This window comes from Mus musculus, chromosome 16 (assembly GCF_000001635.26).
Source record: "Mus musculus strain C57BL/6J chromosome 16, GRCm38.p6 C57BL/6J".
NCBI lineage: Eukaryota > Metazoa > Chordata > Mammalia > Rodentia > Muridae > Mus > Mus musculus.
Window position 1 is genome coordinate 75,559,374 of NC_000082.6, and position 19,363 is coordinate 75,578,736.

Here is a 19,363-nt window from a genome sequence, read left to right on the forward strand (position 1 = left end):
ATAGAGAAACAATACTACTAGAAAAGCAATCTGCCTCTGTCGATGTAAAGTAAATAAATAACCTAATTAGGTCTTGGACAGAAGAAATCTATGGAATGGAAATGTGGATTTCACAATCCTGGATAGACCAGGCTTTATGTAGAGATGTCCCATGCATGGTCAGTGAGGCTGACTGAAGCAGGGTACCCCTGGTTCATTTCACTCTTCTTAATTAACTCCTACTCCTAGAGCACCTTAGACTTTGCAAGCATTTCTGGAATATCTTTCCATGATATTAAGCAGATATTGATAAGTTTATAATATGTTGAGACCTGGAATTCTCTTTGGGAAATATAGAACTGCCTCTGGAATACTTTTAAGTCTTCTGCTTTTAAACTATTTACTTGACCATCTTGTAATTATTTATTTATTACTTCACAATTTTATCTATATAGATAATATGAATTTGGAGGTTTGGATGAAATGGGCCCTTGTAGAGCTGTAGGGAAGGCCAATATTAGGAGCTGTGGCCTTGTTGGAAGGAGTGTGTTCCTGGGAGTGAACTTTGAAGTCTCAAATGCTCACATCGGGCCCAGTGTCACTCTCTCTTTCTGCTGCCTGCTGTCCAGATTTGAAACTCTCAGCTACTTCTCCAGCACCATGCCTGCCTGCATGCCACTACGCGTCCCTCCATGATAATAATGCACTACATCTCTGAATGGTAAACAAGCCCCACTCAAAGGTTTGAGTGGGTTGTTTGTTTGTTTGTTTGTTTGTTTGTTTGTAAGAGTTACTGTGGTCATGGTGTCTCCTCACAGCAACAAAATTCCAACCAAGGCAATATAAATAGTGCACTTTGATTATACCCCCATTGTACTCTTTATTTGCTCCTACTTCATCCCATCTTTTAGGAGTTATTTATTTTTCTCTCTATTTTCACTGGTAGGTTTTCATTTTCAAAAGCTGCCAACATAACAACCCTTTTTATGTTTTACTGATATAGAAGGCATGAACTATACAGGATTCTTGATGACTTGCTGAGAGAAAATCCAAAGCTAGCTAGCTACAAGGTACACCTCTTCACTTGTACCTAAAACTTCCTGTTAAAAGACAGGAAAAAAAACAGTTTCCAGTGCACAAAGAATGTAGACATTCTGCCTCTAGACATAGGAAGACAGGAAGGAAAATTCCTTAGACAAAAAAATGATACAGAATGTATACAGTGAATCTGCCATTACTCTGTTGATAAATTTTCCCCAAACTGTAATGTAGTAGCAGATTAATATAAAACACACTTTAGCATCCAACCTAAAATACTACCCTGATGGTCTTACTCAACTTCAAAAGGAATTGTATAAACACAACTTCTCTCACCAAGTCTTGGGCAGGAGTCTTTGTAAAGATTCCCACAGTCCACACACAAACCATTCTTGTAATCTTTGTAGGAACGACAAGGAAATGAAACAAAGTTGCAGCTTGTTTCAAAAGCTGCGAGGAACAAGTAAATGGCTCTCTGATGGTCGCATTTAATAAAATTGGTTCCTTAGGTGTGAGAAAAACAAGCAAAATTAACTGTAAATATATGAAATCAAGATCAAGGGAAAAACCTGACCATTAAGTTATACCGAATTCTGTTTCTTATGTATACAGAGCACTGAAAATACAGTTATAGTTCAACCATTGGACTGAGCACAGGGTCCCCATTGGAAGAGTTAGAGAAAGGACTAAAGGAGCTGAAGGAGTTTGCAACCCATAGGAAGAACAACAATACCAACCAGCCAGACCCACCAGAACTCCCAGAGATTAAACCACTAACCAAAGAGTATACATGGAGAGACCCATGGCTTCAGCCACACATGTAGCAGAGGATGGCCTTTTTGGGCATTAATGGGAAATGAGGCCCTTGGCCTTGTGAAGGCTGGATGCCCCAGTGTAGGGGAATTCCCAGGTGGGGAGGCAGGAGTGGGGGGGGAGCACCCTCATAGAAGCAGGAGAAGGGAGGATGGGATAGGTAGTTTCTGGAGGAGAAACCAGGAAAGGGGTATATTTGAAATGTAAATAAATAAAATATCCAATAAAAAAAGTCCCATCAAATTTTTAAATTGAGCATGACTTTTTCATGAAATTAATAAAACATTTTCATCAAATAATAATCCGGAAAGCATAGCTGTTTCAATTTAACAGGCTATACTAACACATTGCAACAGTGTTTGCAATTATAGAATTTCTCTTTTCTAGTTCTATATCCCTAAAATACTGATGCAATGTCAACTATGTCTATGGAGACAAGTGTTGTTAAAATGCACTTATGTCACTTCCCTTCCCCAGTTTTTCATATTTTCTTTCGTTGGTTCAATCTTCTCTTAGTCACAGTGGAATTTGGTCATGCGCTTATCCGCTACCGTGCTTAAGAGGGCCCCATTCCACACTCAGAAGCCATGAATAACCCCATGTGTGGGACACAGAAGTGGCCAGTGTTGTCAAATCTGTGTATATGTGGTATTGTAAGTGCTAAATCTTGTGATCAAACTCATATTCTAGAAGTATTCTAGGATACTTGAGTTAGATGTGTTTTTCTAGATAATAGAAAATTGTTCTTTATGGTTAAAATAATGAACTAAAATTGTTGAAACAACACCAAACAGGTTTCACCCATGACTAGTTGTTGTATATGCTAGTAACCTTAGTATATTAAGTAGTATCAATTTAAATTAATTCTTGTCAGTAACTCTTTTAAGTCAATAGCAAAAATTCTGATATCAAAATCTTGCCCACAGATTAAGTAGCCAAAAGATAAATTAATTTCCCATATCATTTTGGACCCTGTATAACTGTAATCAGAATATATTGTATGAAAAAAAATCTAGTTTCAACAAAAGAAAAAAAAACAATGAAAATACTTTTTTCATATACCTGAAAAAATTGATGTAGGACAACCTGGCTGATGTTTTCCTCCATTTGGATAAAAATCAATGTGCCCCGATGGCTCTCCAATACCCAAACCTAGGAAGAAAGCACTGATGAAATCATAGAGCTTTTAAAATGTTTTGAGCAACTGTATATAATGAAAATATCTGCTAAAATCCATTAACCTTGGTCTTCAGAAATTGTTCTATCTTTGTTAGTTTCTTCTGTCTCCAGCAACCCTTCTCTCCAACTCTCCTTCTCCCCACTCCCTCCTTCTTCCTGCCGTGACTTTTGTCCCTTTTCAAAGATACATCCATAATAGATATATATGCATATTCACAGCTCAAAATACCCTAGAATTCACTATGTAACTGAAGCCTGGCCCCAAACTCAGAATAATCCTGTCTATTTTGCCCTGTAAATTCTAAGGTTACATATATGAGTTACAATAAATGGATGCTTTTAAAAGAAAATAGCAGTTTTCTGGTACCTTTTTTTCAAATTGTTTCTCATAAAAATTATGTGTTAGTAATTTTGCACATTTATGATTCACCTGTTTTCTATGGGCAAAATCCTTACACTTTGCAGTAGCAGGGACAGGAAAATCGTTGGCATGGAAATGATGTATGATAGAGAAAAGAATACAAGAGAAACTGAAAGAACTGTTTGTCAGATAGTAATCAGTGCAATGGAGAGAAAAAAAAAATCAAAAGAAAAACACCTAGCAGCAAGGATAATCTTTGAATACTTTTTTAAAATGGAAGTTAAAACTGGAAAGCTTTTTAATGTAGCTTGGCTAGAGAATTTCTCACTCTGAAGTTTGACAACTTAAGTGGTTGTGAGAAGAGTGGGAGGCAGTGAGTCAACAGTATACTGGGAGCACACTAGGGTCCACAAAGAAACTGCCTAAGATACAATGGGCAAGGATCAGCACAAGGTGAAATATTATTAGGTATTTCACATACAGCTGTCAGGGCAGTGTGATGCTTTTCTCCCTGTTTGGATGACGGTGCCTTGGGCGTGCTGATGCTAGCTTTACTCAGTAGCAAAATCTACAACAACTTGCTTCCTCCACCGATTACAACTTGAGTTAGGATGGCATGAGCCATGTGCCTATGATTCATGTGCTTCTATTTGCTTCTAGATTCCCAGGGCTCTGGAGACGGTTCCAATTCTGAATCTATTACCAATATTTTACTCTATAACCAAAGGGAGCATGAAAGGCATATCAATCTCAGAAAACTTGGGACTATACTTAGATGTGAAATTTCACTGCCAGATAAGATTGAAATTATTTAGCTGAGGGTACAAGCAATTTCGTGTTACTGAATTCTTGAGATAATATTAGTGTCCAGATATGGATCAAGAGGCAGCACTTTTAATTTAGGTAGAGCATACAACAGAATCCAGTAAGGTGTCATGATATCATAAAGAGCCATAAAATGGGGGCATACACAGCATGAGGAGCAGATAAAAGTGTGTTCAAGGTAAAAAGATGAAAACCGGTTTAAGTCATTTCATTACAAGTCCTCAGACTCCATAGAAGCAAGTGTGCCTTCAATGTAGCCGTGGGGAATCCCTCCTTTAGCATTATAATGTACTCACTTAGTTGAATTTAAGCAAAGAATTGCCATTATTTAAAATATGACCCTAGAACAGTGGTTCTCAGCCTATGGGGTCACCATCCCTGTGAGGGTCAATTGATCTTTTCACAGGATTCACCTAAGACCGTTAGAAAACACAGATATTTGCATTATAATTCATAACAGTAGCAAAATGGCAGTCATGAAGTAGCAATGAACATAATTGGTTATGGGTTGCTGCAAAATGAGAAACTGTATTGAAGGGTCACAGAATTAGGAAGGCTGAGAACCAGTGCCCTAGAAGAAAGTCGGCTATTTGGAGAAATCTCTGAAACCTCTCCATGTCTCAGAGCAGCATGAAAGCTAAAAAGCAAGAAGCACCTCTTGAGACAGATGTCCCACCTGCCGATGGGTCAGGATAAAAACAACACAGCTACTCAGTCATCAGGAAGAAACAACTGGTACTTATTGTGAATCCACAAATGGTCCTTGAGGCAGTCCTGCCATATGTACACATATGTACATACACAAAAGAACATAACTTTAGAGATTTTTTTATTGTTTTTAATGATCCGTACGTGGTTGTGTCTGTGTGGGGCATGTGCACATAACTACGGGTGTCTGTGAAGGCCAGAACTACTTAATACTCCCTAGATCTGGAGTTATGAGCCACATGTTATAAGTGATGAAAATCAAACTCTGGGCAGTGCATGATCTGAACCACAGAGCCTTCTCAGCAGCACCCGGTGTGCTGATTGTGAAAACAAAAAGGACAGGGATATTTGTCTATACTTTGGCTTGGCTTGCTTAAAAGGATGGTTCCAAGTTTCACTCCATTTCCTGAAAATGTTGTGATTTCATCTTTCTTTATGGCTATATAAATTTCCAGGTATGTTTATCTATTCGTGGGCATCTAGACTGCTTCTGTGTCCTTAGTATTTTAAGGAGTGCTGCTATAAACATGTTTATATAGCATACATGCAGAAAAACATTGAAGTGAGTTTGGTAAGTAATCAAGAGTCTCCCTGATATATATGAAGAGTTCAGTCAGTGTTAGAATTACCCCATCAAATCCAGAAGGTCATTAAACTCTGTCTGTCTGTCTGTCTGTCTGTCTCTATCTATCTATCTATCTATCTATCCATCTATCTATCTATCTACCTCTCTCTCTCTCCCTCTCTCTCTCTCTCTCTCTCTCTCTCTGTGTGTGTGTGTGTGTGTGTGTGTGTGTGTGTGTGTGTGTATCTCTGTCTCTCTCTGTCTCTCTCCAACTGACTCATCTTATTCATTCAATCAAAAGGGCCTCAGGACAGTCTCGATAGCTCTTCTAATGCCTTTGTCGACCTTTTTATAACCAACGCCATCCAAACCCTGTTAGAGAGGGTCTTTATAAAGACTATTTAAATCAATAGAGAACTAATGCCTAATTATAGAAAATATTCCTTATCTGTGTTTTTAGTGCTATGCTCAGTTCTACTTGCCATGCATTACAGGTGGGAAAGAAAGCTAAATAGCAGGATTGAACATGCCAAAGAAGTATTGTAAAGTCAGTGACTGCCCACAGAATGGAGAATTAAATCCCAAACAGTTTTATCTGCAACTCTTCTTCATCTTACAACCTCAAACTTGGGATCTACATTTCACATTTTGCTTTGAAACACAAATCTCATAGATACTTATTATTTTACTTTTGATATCAGTGTGGATGACATCTACAAACTTTGCATCTGTGTAATATAATCTGCTATTCGATGGCTTTCTAGAAAATTGTGGTCCAGCTGGGTCAAGACCTGAAATGCAAAACAAAAACTGTCAATTGAGTTATATTTTACTAGCTTGCTCTATTTTACACTTGCCTGATCTTCAATTATAAACATAAGCACTTGCAATTTTAGTTTAAATCTGTCCCAACATATTTACAATTAAAATAAATTTGACAAACACAAGTACTTTCATTATTTGAATATTTATCAGCACCCTTCAAAGGCATTCAAAACACAGGAAAGATGTTTCAACAAAATATTGATATGATATTTTACCAAATTTATCTAAAGAGTAGATGAAGTAAGCTGTGTAACTTTATATTAATAGTAACCATGACCTCTTGTGTTCGAGGAAAAGCCTTAATAAATGTCTTCTGGACCTCACTTCAATTCTTCCCCTTATCAGCCTCACCCTATTTGTTTTTAGGTAAAAATGCTCCTCAATACTATTCAGGTAACAAAATTTCTATTCTCTTAATATTCACACCTCCCAAGAGTTTCTGATACATCCTTAAGGAAAAATGTTGCAAATTCCATGAAATATGAATGTCATTCTATAGAGTAAATTCTAAAATAAAATCTCAAGTCCTTGACTTTCTGAAGCATAACAAGGGGGTAGGAATAAAATTCAGTTCACTGATGAAGAGACCATTTTCCCAGACCCATGAGGTGAAGGAAAAAAGAACTGACTCCAGCAACTTGTCCTTTAACGGAAATCAATATATAAATAAGTGTTATTTTAACTACTGCTCCTCACACCCTTCTATTGTTCCCATTTTATTTAGCCTGTTTGCCTGAGTGGCCTACCTATTTCTTTCACTAAATTTTTCTGATTTAAGAAACCTGTGTCAGTAGAGAAATAGATAAACAAATGCATGCATCTCTATGAGTGATTTCACCTTTCCTTTCCCCCTTTTATGGAACTTTATTAAGAAAATATTACAAAACCAAATTCACACAATATCTTTCCACGAACCCAGCCCTTCAAAGGATAATAACAGAAAAGAAGCAATACAAGGACAGAAATCACGCCCTAGAACAAGCAAGAAAGTAATCCCTCAACAAACCAAAAAGAAGACAGCCACAAGAACAGAATGCCAACTCTAACAACAAAAATAAAAGGAAGCAACAATTACTTTTCCTTAATATCTCTTAATATCAATGGACTCAATTCCCCAATAAAAAGACATAGACTAACAGACTGGCTACACAAACAGGACCCAACATTCTGCGGCTTACAGGAAACCCATCTCAGGGAAAAAGACAGACACTACCTCAGAGTGAAAGGCTGGAAAACAATTTTCCAAGCAAATGGTCTGAAGAAACAAGCTGGAGTAGCCATTCTAATATCGGATAAAATCGACTTCCAACCCAAAGTTATCAAAAAAGACAAGGAGGGATACTTCATACTCATCAAAGGTAAAATCCTCCAAGAGGAACTCTCAATTCTGAATATCTACACTCCAAATGCAAGGGCAGCCACATTCATTAAAGACACTTTAGTAAAGCTCAAAGCACACACTGCACCTCACACAATAATAGTGGGAGACTTCAACACACCACTTTCATCAATGGACAGATCGTGGAAACAGAAACTAAACAGGGACACAGTGAAACTAACAGAAGTTATGAAACAAATGGACCTGACAGATATCTACAGAACATTTTATCTTAAAACAAAAGGATATATCTTCTTCTCAGCACCTCACGGGACCTTCTCCAAAATTGACCATATAATTGGTCACAAAACACGCCTCAACAGATACAAAAATATTGAAATTGTCCCATGTATCTTATCAGACCACCATGGCCTAAGACTGATCTTCAATAACAACATAAATAATGGAAAGCCAACACTCACGTGGAAACTGAATAACACTCTTCTCAATGATACCTTGGTCAAGGAAGGACTAAAGAAAGAAATTAAAGACTTTTTAGAGTTTAATGAAAATGAAGCCACAACGTACCCAAACCTACGGGACACAATGAAAGCATTTCTAAGAGGGAAACTCATACCTCTGAGTGCCTCCAAGAAGAAACGGGAGAGAGCACATACTAGCAGCTTGTCAACACATCTAAAAGTTCTAGAAAAAAAGGAAGCAAATTCACCCAAGAGGAGTAGACGGCAGGAAATAATCAAACTCAGGGGTGAAATCAACCAAGTGGAAACAAGAAGAACTATTCAAAGAATAAACCAAACAAGGAGTTGGTACTTTGAGAAAATCAACAAGATAGAGAAACCCTTAGCTAGACTCACTAGAGGGCACAGGGACAAAATCCTAATTAACAAAATCAGAAATGAAAAGGGAGACATAACAACAGATCCTGAAGAAATCCAAAACACCATCAGATCCTTCTACAAAAGGCTATACTCAACAAAACTGGAAAACCTGGACGAAATGGACAAATTTCTGGACAGATACCAGGTACCAAAGTTGAATCAGGATCAAGTTGACCATGTAAACAGTCCCATATCCCCTAAAGAAATAGAAGCAGTTATTAATAGTCTCCCAGCCAAAAAAAAAAAAAGCCCAGGACCAGACGGGTTTAGTGCAGAGTTCTATCAGACCTTCAAAGAAGATCTAATTCCAGTTCTGCACAAACTATTTCACAAAATAGTAGTAGAAGGTACTCTACCCAACTCATTTTATGAAGCCACTATTACTCTGATACCTAAACCACAGAAAGATCCAACAAAGATAGAGAACTTCAGACCAATTTCTCTTATGAATATCGACGCAAAAATCCTCAATAAAATTCTCACTAACCGAATCCAAGAACACATTAAAGCAATCATCCATCCTGACCAAGTAGGTTTTATTCCAGGGATGAAGGGATGGTTTAATATACGAAAATCCATCAATGTAATCCATTATATAAACAAACTCAAAGATAAAAACCACATGATCATCTCGTTAGATGCAGAAAAAGCATTTGACAAGATCCAACACCCATTCATGATAAAAGTTTTGGAAAGATCAGGAATTCAAGGCCCATACCTAAACATGATAAAAGCAATCTACAGCAAACCAGTAGCCAACATCAAAGTAAATGGAGAGAAGCTGGAAGCAATTCCACTAAAATCAGGAACTACACAAGGCTGCCCACTTTCTTCCTACCTTTTCAACATAGTACTTGAAGTATTAGCCAGAGCAATTAGACAACAAAAGGAGGTCAAGGTGATACAAATTGGAAAAGAAGAAGTCAAAATATCACTTTTTGCAGATGATATGATAGTCTATATAAGTGACCCTAAAAACTCTACCAGAGAACTCCTAAACCTGATAAACAGCTTCGGTGAAGTAGCTGGATATAAAATAAACTCAAACAAGTCAATGACCTTTCTCTATACAAAGAATAAACAGGCTGAGAAAGAAATTAGGGAAACAACACCCTTCTCAATAGTCACAAATAATATAAAATATCTCGGCATGACTCTAACTAAGGAAGTGAAAGATCTGTATGATAAAAACTTCAAGTCTCTGAAGAAAGAAATTAAAGAAGATCTCAGAAGATGGAAAGATCTCCCATGCTCATGGATTGGCAGGATCAACATTGTAAAAATGGCTATCTTGCCAAAAGCAATCTACAGATTCAATGCAATCCCCATCAAAATTCCAACTCAATTCTTCACCGAAATAGTAGGAGCAATTTGCAAATTCATCTGGAATAACAAAAAACCTAGGATAGCAAAAACTCTTCTCAAGGATAAAAGAACCTCTGGTGGAATCACCATGCCTGACCTAAAGCTTTACTACAGAGCAATTGTGATAAAAACTGCATGGTACTGGTACAGAGACAGACAAGTAGACCAATGGAATAGAATTGAAGACCCAGAAATGAATCCACACACCTATGGTCACTTGATCTTCGACAAGGGAGCTAAAACCATCCAGTGGAAGAAAGACAGCATTTTCAACAATTGGTGTTGGCACAACTGGTTGTTATCATGTAGAAGAATGTGAATCGATCCATACTTATCTCCTTGTACTAAGGTCAAATCTAAGTGGATCAAGGAACTTCACATAAAACCAGAGACACTGAAACTTATAGAGGAGAAAGTGGGGAAAAGCCTTGAAGATATGGGCACAGGGGAAAAATTCCTGAACAGAACAGCAATGGCTTGTGCTGTAAGATTGAGAATTGACAAATGGGACCTAATGAAACTCCAAAGTTTCTGCAAGGCAAAAGACACCGTCAATAAGACAAAAAGGCCACCAACAGATTGGGAAAGGATCTTTACCTATCCTAAATCAGATAGGGGACTAATATCCAACATATATAAAGAACTCAAGAAGGTGGACTTCAGAAAATCAAATAACCCCGTTAAAAAATGGGGCTCAGAACTGAACAAAGAATTCTCACCTGAAGAATACCGAATGGCAGAGAAGCACCTGAAAAAATGTTCAACATCCTTAATCATCAGGGAAATGCAAATCAAAACAACCCTGAGATTCCACCTCACACCAGTCAGAATGTCTAAGATCAAAAATTCAGGTGACAGCAGATGCTGGCGTGGATGTGGAGAAAGAGGAACACTCCTCCATTGTTGGTGGGATTGCAGGCTTGTACAACCACTCTGGAAATCCGTCTGGCGGTTCCTCAGAAAATTGGACATAGTACTACCGGAGGATCCAGCAATACCTCTCCTGGGCATATATCCAGAAGATGCCCCAACTGGTAAGAAGGACACATGCTCCACTATGTTCATAGCAGCCTTATTTATAATAGCCAGAAGCTGGAAAGAACCCAGATGCCCCTCAACAGAGGAATGGATACAGAAAATGTGGTACATCTACACAATGGAGTACTACTCAGCTATTAAAAAGAATGAATTTATGAAATTCCTAGCCAAATGGATGGACCTGGAGGGCATCATCCTGAGTGAGGTAACACATTCACAAAGGACCTCACACAATATGTACTCACTGATAAGTGGATATTAGCCCAAAACCTAGGATACCCAAGATATAAGATACAATTTCCTAAACACATGAAACTCAAGAAAAATGAAGACTGAAGTGTGGACACTATGCCCCTCCTTAGAAGTGGGAACAAAACACCCTTGGAAGGAGTTACAGAGACAAAGTTTGGAGCTGAGATGAAAGGATAGACCATGTAGAGACTGCCTTATCCAGGGATCCACCCCATAATCAGCATCCAAACGCTGACACCATTGCATACACTAGCAAGATTTTATCGAAAGGACCCAGATGTAGCTGTCTCTTGTGAGACTATGCCGGGGCCTAGCAAACACAGAAGTGGATGCCCACAGTCAGCTAATGGTTGGATCACAGGGCTCCCAATGGAGGAGCTAGAGAAAGTACCCAAGGAGCTAAAGGGATCTGCAACCCTATAGGTGGATCAACATTATGAACTAACCAGTACCCCGGAGCTCTTGACTCTAGCTGCATATGTATCAAAAGATGGCCTAGTCGGCCATCACTGGAAAGAGAGGCCCATTGTACACACAAACTTTATATGCCCCAGAACAGGGGAACGCCAGGGCCAAAAAGGGGGAGTGGGCAGGTAGGGGAGTGGGGGTGGGTGGGTATGGGGGACTTTTGGTATAGCATTGGAAATGTAAATGAGCTAAATACCTAATAAAAAATGGAAAGAAAAAAAAAAGAAAATTGTCCATTTCATCCAGGTAAAAAGATAATTTTACAAAAGAAATAGATTGTTTTACCTGTAATTCTTCCAAGTTGACCATGAAATATCTTTCCTACAAATCCACTAATATGAGCCCCTAAGCTCATGCCAATGAAATGAAAATTGTCAAGTGATGCCCCATGGATCTATAAATGAAAAATACAATGTAATAACTTTAATTTTGGATAATCACACATAATTCCTAGCATACTGACATTCTGAAATCCATTATTGATTTTGGCTTCATATAATTCATATAAGTTTGGAGCATAAGGAAGAGGACTTATAACTGTAAAAAGATATGGGTTTGTTCTGCTTGCACCACAAAATATCTGATCTTTCTCTATCCATTTCCAATAACAACATTAAACTTTACTTGAAAGTTTAAATTTATGTTTAGTACAAATTTAAAGTTTTAATCACCCATATACAGAGTGAGATATGTAAAAGTAACATTTAATTACTGAGACATATAATGAACAAATACTAATAATTGTCATGACTGTGTGCTTATTTTGTGCTACCTTAATATGTGTTTTATGCTTTATATTTCATATTCATGTTTGCCATTTCAATCTTATTATTTAAAAGTAACCCTATGCTAAAATTATTAACTAAATAACATTCTGTTATATATCCATTTTACTAAGAAAACAGAAGTTAAAGACATATACAAAGCTACATACAAAGATGTATTCTAAGTCACTGAATTCTGAATATTTGTGCCTCCAAAATTCTAAACCTTAATATTTATGGCCTCTGCAGGAAATAGGGTGGGCACAGAGAATGCAATGGTGTCACAAAGTTGGAGCATTCAAGAATGGGGCTAATGTCCTGACAGGCAAAACCTAAAGAAGCTCATTTGGATCTTCCATGATGTTAGAATGCTGAGAAAGGATTCAAACTATGAGCCAAGAACTGGCCCTCACCAGAGCCAGACTCCACCAGGTCGTTGCAGAACCATGAGACATGAATGTGTTTGTACATAAGGTCAGTTTAAAGAGTTTGTCATGCAGTGGCTCAAACGGACTAAGACCCAAGGCTGGAGCTGTTTGATTACGAAATATATGCTAGCCTTCTGTCTTCCCTTCAGGGTATAACAAAGCCCCTAGCAGAACTGGTAAAAGTGTATAAGTCACTCTTACTTTTGAAATGCTATGATGAAGTCTATGGACTCAAGGTGGGTTCCAAGAGCACGGGTTAGATAGTATAGCAAATCAATCGAAGGACAAGGTTTAGACATCTGATCTACATCAAGTAAGAAGGTTTGGGAGCTCTCTGGGTGTCTATTTTTTGGCCGACTCCCAGGGAGCTAATAGTGATGATGCAGATTACACAGTGATGTTTGAAGCTCATAAAATGATGATCATTTTTCACCACTATTGCAGAGCAAGGCAGGGACGTTCCCAGCAAAAAAAGCAATTCTGTTCTTCAAATCCCTTAAAGCAATGGCGTATAAAAAAGAGGAGGGAGTTGCTGTCCAAACCACAAAGCTCTGGTTTGGCTACTTCTCTCCCTGCAAAATGCCATGATTTTTTCCTAAAATTCTCTACTTAGCTCACCCTTTCCACAGTATGTAGTGCCTGTTATCTCAACGTCCGTCCTGAGTCCCAATGTTTTTAAAATTGGAGATTTAAAAAAAATTAATAAAAAATTATTTTAGTCACTTGTTAAGTATATGTCGTGTGCCGTTTAAGCATGAACACATTTGCGTATGTATAGTAACATATGTTTCTATGTCAATTTAATATTCGTGCAACATAAAATAAGATTTCATAATTTTTAATGTTTAAACAAAGAAATTTGGCAGAGATGTGAAGTGGCTGTTCACAGTGACACAGATGAGAGGCAACAGGCTCAAACTTTGATCCCCTCCAGTGTGAATCCTGGTTTGGATTCTTTGATGTAATACCTGTTCAACCTAGCATAAGTTTAGAAGTTCATTTCAACTAAAATTCAGACTTTAAAACTAAGAACACCCCAGGAAATTGAATATGACCTATCTTTCTCTGAAATACTGTCACCACCAATTCTCAGAAAGAAAAAAAACCATGAAGTACTGTAAATTGTTTACTATGCCAAACTTTATGGCATAGTAAACAATAATTATTCAAAAATAAAAGACCTAAAAGAAGCCTTGAATTTAGAAGATCTATGCCAACCCTGAGGAGATCTGATGAAAATTGAGAGCTATGTTCAGGGATGTCAGAGTTAACTACATCCTAGAATCTTTTCCTCTCATATTTACCAACAACAAACATATTAGCCAGATATTAGAAAAGATAACTAAAAGAAAAAATGTACAGACATTACAGTACTGTCCACTCCCATATAAAACCATGAATTCAGTTCAAATTCAGAGTTCTAAAGAGCTTTAAATTTTTAATAGTTTAAAATAAAAGGTTTCTCATGTTTAAAAATATGAAAATGAAATATGGAATTATTATTTAGAGTAGATGGAATATAGCTTAAAATTTCTATGTCTAAGTTAAAGTTCCAACTGCTTACGGAAAAAGTATTCATTTCATGGTGTCACATAAGAAACCATATATTGTACATCATGGGTCTACCTTAAATTTTTCCAACTTACCAAAAGATTCTCAATGGTTTCTCTCAAAATCTCAGCAACTCTTCTGGTATTTCTAACCGCTCTAGAATACATGAAAGTCGTAGCGCCCTGGTTCCAGTCTACAACAATGAGATTCACATCTTCCTGTTTCAAAAAGGCTTTAGTAAACCTAGAAAGCCACACTGGGGTGGAACCAAAGGGCCTGTACCCATGAATAATCCAGACGGTTTTCTTCGCTGGGTTGAAACGGGTGTTGAGTGAGTTATTAGATTCAAAGAGTGGCTCTGCACACTTGGCGTTGCCCCTTGAGTACATCAGCAGATTTATCTTTACTTTGGGACAAAATAAATCTTTTAAGCTATTCATTGCACTTAACTTTGTGAATTCAAGACATGTTCTCTTCTTCTCTGAAAAGATAAAAATTCAATCTGAGCATTAGGATAACAGTGCCGTTTTGTTGGTATAGGTTTATACAACTGAATGGGAGAATTCTGTTTTATTTGCACATTAACATGATTTACTGAGCACAGCTAAAGTTAGAGCTGTACATGGACCAGGCAAAAAGACTTCCTAAATTAGAAGTAATAAAAATAATAATGACAAATATGAACAAATGTGATAGGTTCCAAGTCATAAACATTCTTTTAAAATAAAATAAAATGGCTCTGACATAAGCCATTGTTACAACTAATCAAGTGGGAAGGACGGCAGGAAAGGTAAATACATTGTGAATGTTTACAAAAGCTTTACAGAAGTGCATTTACATATTAAAATATTATCTCACCATTATCCATATTAACATGAATAAAAATAGTAGAGTACCAGTTTGCTCATAAATTTAAAGTAGTATAAAATTCCTTCTATGGCATATAATTCAAGCAGGAATAACTCCAGTTCAAGGTTAGCCTCGACAAATTAGCAATAACCATGAGAAGACAAAGAAAAGGAGGAGAGAAAAAGAAGACAGGAAAAGAGGCGAGAAATCGTTCCAAAAGATTGGTGAGTGTTGATATACAAAATAGATATAAACAAATGCTCAGAAAATAGAGTGACAAAATGTGGGGCCTGAAAGTCATGTGACTGGGGGGAGCCAGACCAGAGCAAGAGTGAGTTTGAGATGTATCCAAATCCTGAAAATCTCGTCCAAAGATGGCAGGAATTAGAATGGTATCCTCCTTGTTCTGGGTCTGCATGCTCTGGTGCAAATAGCCTCTATGACCCCCAACTCTGCCAGCCTTGAGGTAGTCATGTAGCCTGGTGCCCAAATTACAGGTTAAACGTCCCCTCTATCTGCCTACAAGGACATGTCTCACCAGCTCCTGGAATTCATTTTCATACAAATGAAACATGAGGAGCACCTTTGTACCAAACAGTAATGTACACTCACCCCGAAAACCCCTACCCACTCCCCAAGGCTTATATAGCTGTTCATACCCCAATAAAAGTAGCTGTTTCATTGAAAATCCATCTGAGAAGTCCTTTTCTGCCCACACTGAGCCAAGAGCCTAGAAACCCGCCACCCTGCCCAACAGGTAAGCTTTGTTTCTTCCATTTTGAGTAGGTATGCAATGGTGACTGGATACCCTGCAGGCAAAAGCAGAACTGAGCCAGCAATAAAATACTGCTAGGAAGTTTTATATATGTGTGTGCAGTGTGTATATATTAAACACATTAAAGTTATTTTTATAGTATTTGAATTAAAATGAGAAATTATATTATTACTAAAGATATTAATAATCACAAGATTTTGTATAATGGCACAAAGTATAAAATACCTTTATCTATCTGTTATTACTTGTCTATCATCTACCTCTGTATTCATTTATTCACCTACCCATCCTAGAAGAATAAAGGCCAGAAAAATGAAATAACTAAAATTGTTGAATAGCAGTGGTCACTGTAAGCAGTAAAATAATGGCTGCTTTATGTTTAGATTTTTGTAGTTTTTCCAGAATTGTGAATTGTTGAATAAGCATGAGCATAAAATATTTTTATGGGTGCATTGCTTTGTGCTACATCTTGAGCATCAATTTAGTAATACTATTTTGGAAACAAACTTTTCAGTATTTGTCAAATATGTATAAAAGCATTAGTAAATACCTAAGCGATTTAAAATTTAAAAATTGAAAATAAAGGGAAAATAAAAACAAGAAGTAAGAAATATTATTTTAATATTGTACATAATATGCAATACTTATGATCATTCTAACTATGAAAGTATAGATGCACTATTGCTATACTTACTTACAGGAAAGAAGCTAGCTATGGAGCTATAATACCTGCATAGTATTTTCAGGTCGGTGGAGATGTAATTAAAAGAGCTTTGTAATAACTATTAGAGAAAAACAAAGAAATAAAGAACAGATAGACCCATGGTGGCTATCAACTTGCGATGCTAAGCAAATTTTATGAATCATACATCCACCTCATATGCCAGGTCTGGACAAGTGTGGACTATTCAGATAATTCAAACTCCTTTGTTATAAGACTTGATAGACTTTACCTGGTCTTAGAAGGAGTACTGAGACACTAAATAGCAAGATCCGTCTGATACACAAGTAAGACAGAAACACCTACATCCAGATAGTCATCAGAAATATGTCCTATTACCAGTCATAGTATTAACTGTCGATTTTCTATAGTATTGTCATTCGGAATAGAAGAAAAAAATGACACTTCAAAACAAATAGAAAGAAGCTATTGAGGCAAAGTTTAGAAGTTGTTAAAAAGACCAGGATCAGATCAAGAACAGGACAATTAAAACTTCGATTAAGGAAAATATACAACTGCATAATAAACATTCGAATTATAAAATCATATACAATATGAAATCTCTCCCTGCAGGAAGACATGGAAGAAGGCAGAGTTAAGATTGTGAAGAGAGTGGAGATAATGGTGGAGACAAATGGTGAACGTTTGGGAGAAGAGAGGAGGGCTGTTTCACCAGCTAAGGGCATCTTTTGATGGCATTGTTTGCAAATTCAACAAGCACACCACAAAGTAGAGAAATATCACTCAATTGGACTCACCAGGATCTTTAGAAACTCCAGTGGTATTCGACTGAAAATTTAAATACCCTAAAAATGTGAAGACAGAATATTTCTGATTACAAACAGAGTAGTGCTAACTTCAAGTTTTCTCCTTTTGAAACATTACATCAAAGAAACTAAGGTGTAAAAATGAGACTTTCAATGGAAATACTCAAAACTTAAAAAAAAATCTTTTACTTTTTCTAAAAGATACTACACACACTTATTGCTATGGTGATATGTATGTTTGTGCGCCTGTGCACGTGTAATACATATCGATATATGAGTGCATACTCCTGTGTGTATGCAAGAGAAGACCAAATAGAAACAGCAGGTGTCTGCCTCCATCACTCTCAAATTGACTGCCTTGAGACAGGATACTTCACTAACCCAAAAGCTATTGATTATTTTTTGGTTGGGGGTGGGGGAGTACAGCAAACTTTATTGATGGTGTTCAAGCGAATAGGTAAGGCTCCCTAAGCCTCTCCTGTTACTATGGGGGTCTGGGATGGAAATCGTGAGGGAGATGCTCAGTGTTGGGGGCCGAGTTGGGGCAGGGACTCCTCAGCAACCCAGGGCTTCTCTTGTAATTAAATTGACAGTCAAGGGAAACCTAAAGGCCCACTAGTCTCTGGCCGTTATTGCTGGTGTTACAGTCACTCACAGCTACTCCCATCATTTTTCCATGAATACTGGGGACTCACACTCAGGCCCTCATGCTTTCAAAGTGAAGCCTGATGACACTCTTAAGTAAAAATGTTAGATTCACAGAGACATGATTCATAGAAGGAATTCACTTGAAATACTGAGAAAAGTGAATTTGAAAATAGATGCGGATTTAACTTTAAATGTTAAAAAGCTGAATAACACAGAAAGTTAACAGCACAATTCATCCATACACTGCTGTACACTGATCTTTTACTAATAAATAGAATGTAGGTGAGGAGTATAGAAAATTAGACACATCCTCAACTGAAAGTATTACAAGATTTCTATTTTTATCTCCAGAAAATACAACTGGTTTAAATCACTGGAAGCATGGGGTTAGGGGAAGAAAAGAGTTATTATGTAACTCTAGGTGATGTGGTTCCCCCAATCCCAATGCCAGATATGTCATAGTTCCTTGTAAGCCATTGTCTAAGGAGGCCCCAGAGAATCCCAGAATGACACAGGGCATTGCCATTTTTCTTGGTTGTCCAAACAGACCTAGTTGGCAAGATGTTGTTGTAAATGACAACATAGCCTGTGGGTAGAAGATACAGAGTAAATAAGCTATTTCTCTGGAAATTTCCTAGCTACTGGTTCTCTTTCCTAGTGCCAGTCAGTGCTATGTGTTGATTGGGAAGAAGAGACATAAGCATTCTTTACTCAACTGTGAGCCCTCTGAACACAAATACTACTTCACCAGAAAGATTCACTCACTCACTTTGTGCAAGAGTGACATGGCTGTTATGGAGATAAATACCTGCTCTCTCTGAATAGATTGGAAGTCCAGTCCAAAAAAAAAAAAAAAAAAAAAGGAATTCATGCCTTGTAATATAAATCCGTTCAAAACTCTGTGAGCAAGAAGACCTCAGACTCTAGAGAAGATCTTACTACCACTCTTTAGATAAATTGACAAGCTGCCTTCTAAATGTGTGCATTTAAGGTTTATTATTATTATTACTATTATTATTAGTAGTAGTAGTTATTTTATTTATTGACATTTCAAGTGTTATCCTCCTTCCCAGTTTCCACTCCACAAACTCCCTATCCCCTTTCCCCCTGCCTCTATGAGGGTGCTCTGACTTTCCCCCATCCACTCCTGCCTCAGTGCCCTAGCATACCCCTGCCCTGGGGCATCAAGCCTCTACAGAACCAAGGGGCTCCCTCCCAGTGATG

General features: G+C 37.4%; 1 protein-coding gene across 4 annotated transcripts in view; it reads right to left on the minus strand.

The window, feature by feature from the left end:
- Lipi (lipase, member I) overlaps positions 1–19,363 on the minus strand; it is a 45,559-nt gene that overhangs the window by 18,860 nt on the left and 7,336 nt on the right. For 3 of the 4 annotated variants that reach the window (NM_001252513.1, XM_011246134.1, XM_011246133.1), the window contains exons 2-7: positions 17,483–17,530; positions 14,475–14,860; positions 11,922–12,030; positions 6,158–6,259; positions 2,893–2,982; positions 1,354–1,521 (exon numbers count right to left, since the gene is read on the minus strand). In NM_001252513.1, the coding sequence (NP_001239442.1) occupies positions 1,354–1,521; positions 2,893–2,982; positions 6,158–6,259; positions 11,922–12,030; positions 14,475–14,860; positions 17,483–17,530 (903 nt within the window). The remainder of the gene's footprint in view (positions 1–1,353; positions 1,522–2,892; positions 2,983–6,157; positions 6,260–11,921; positions 12,031–14,474; positions 14,861–17,482; positions 17,531–19,363) is intronic. The other variant, XM_011246135.1, reaches the window with a different exon arrangement.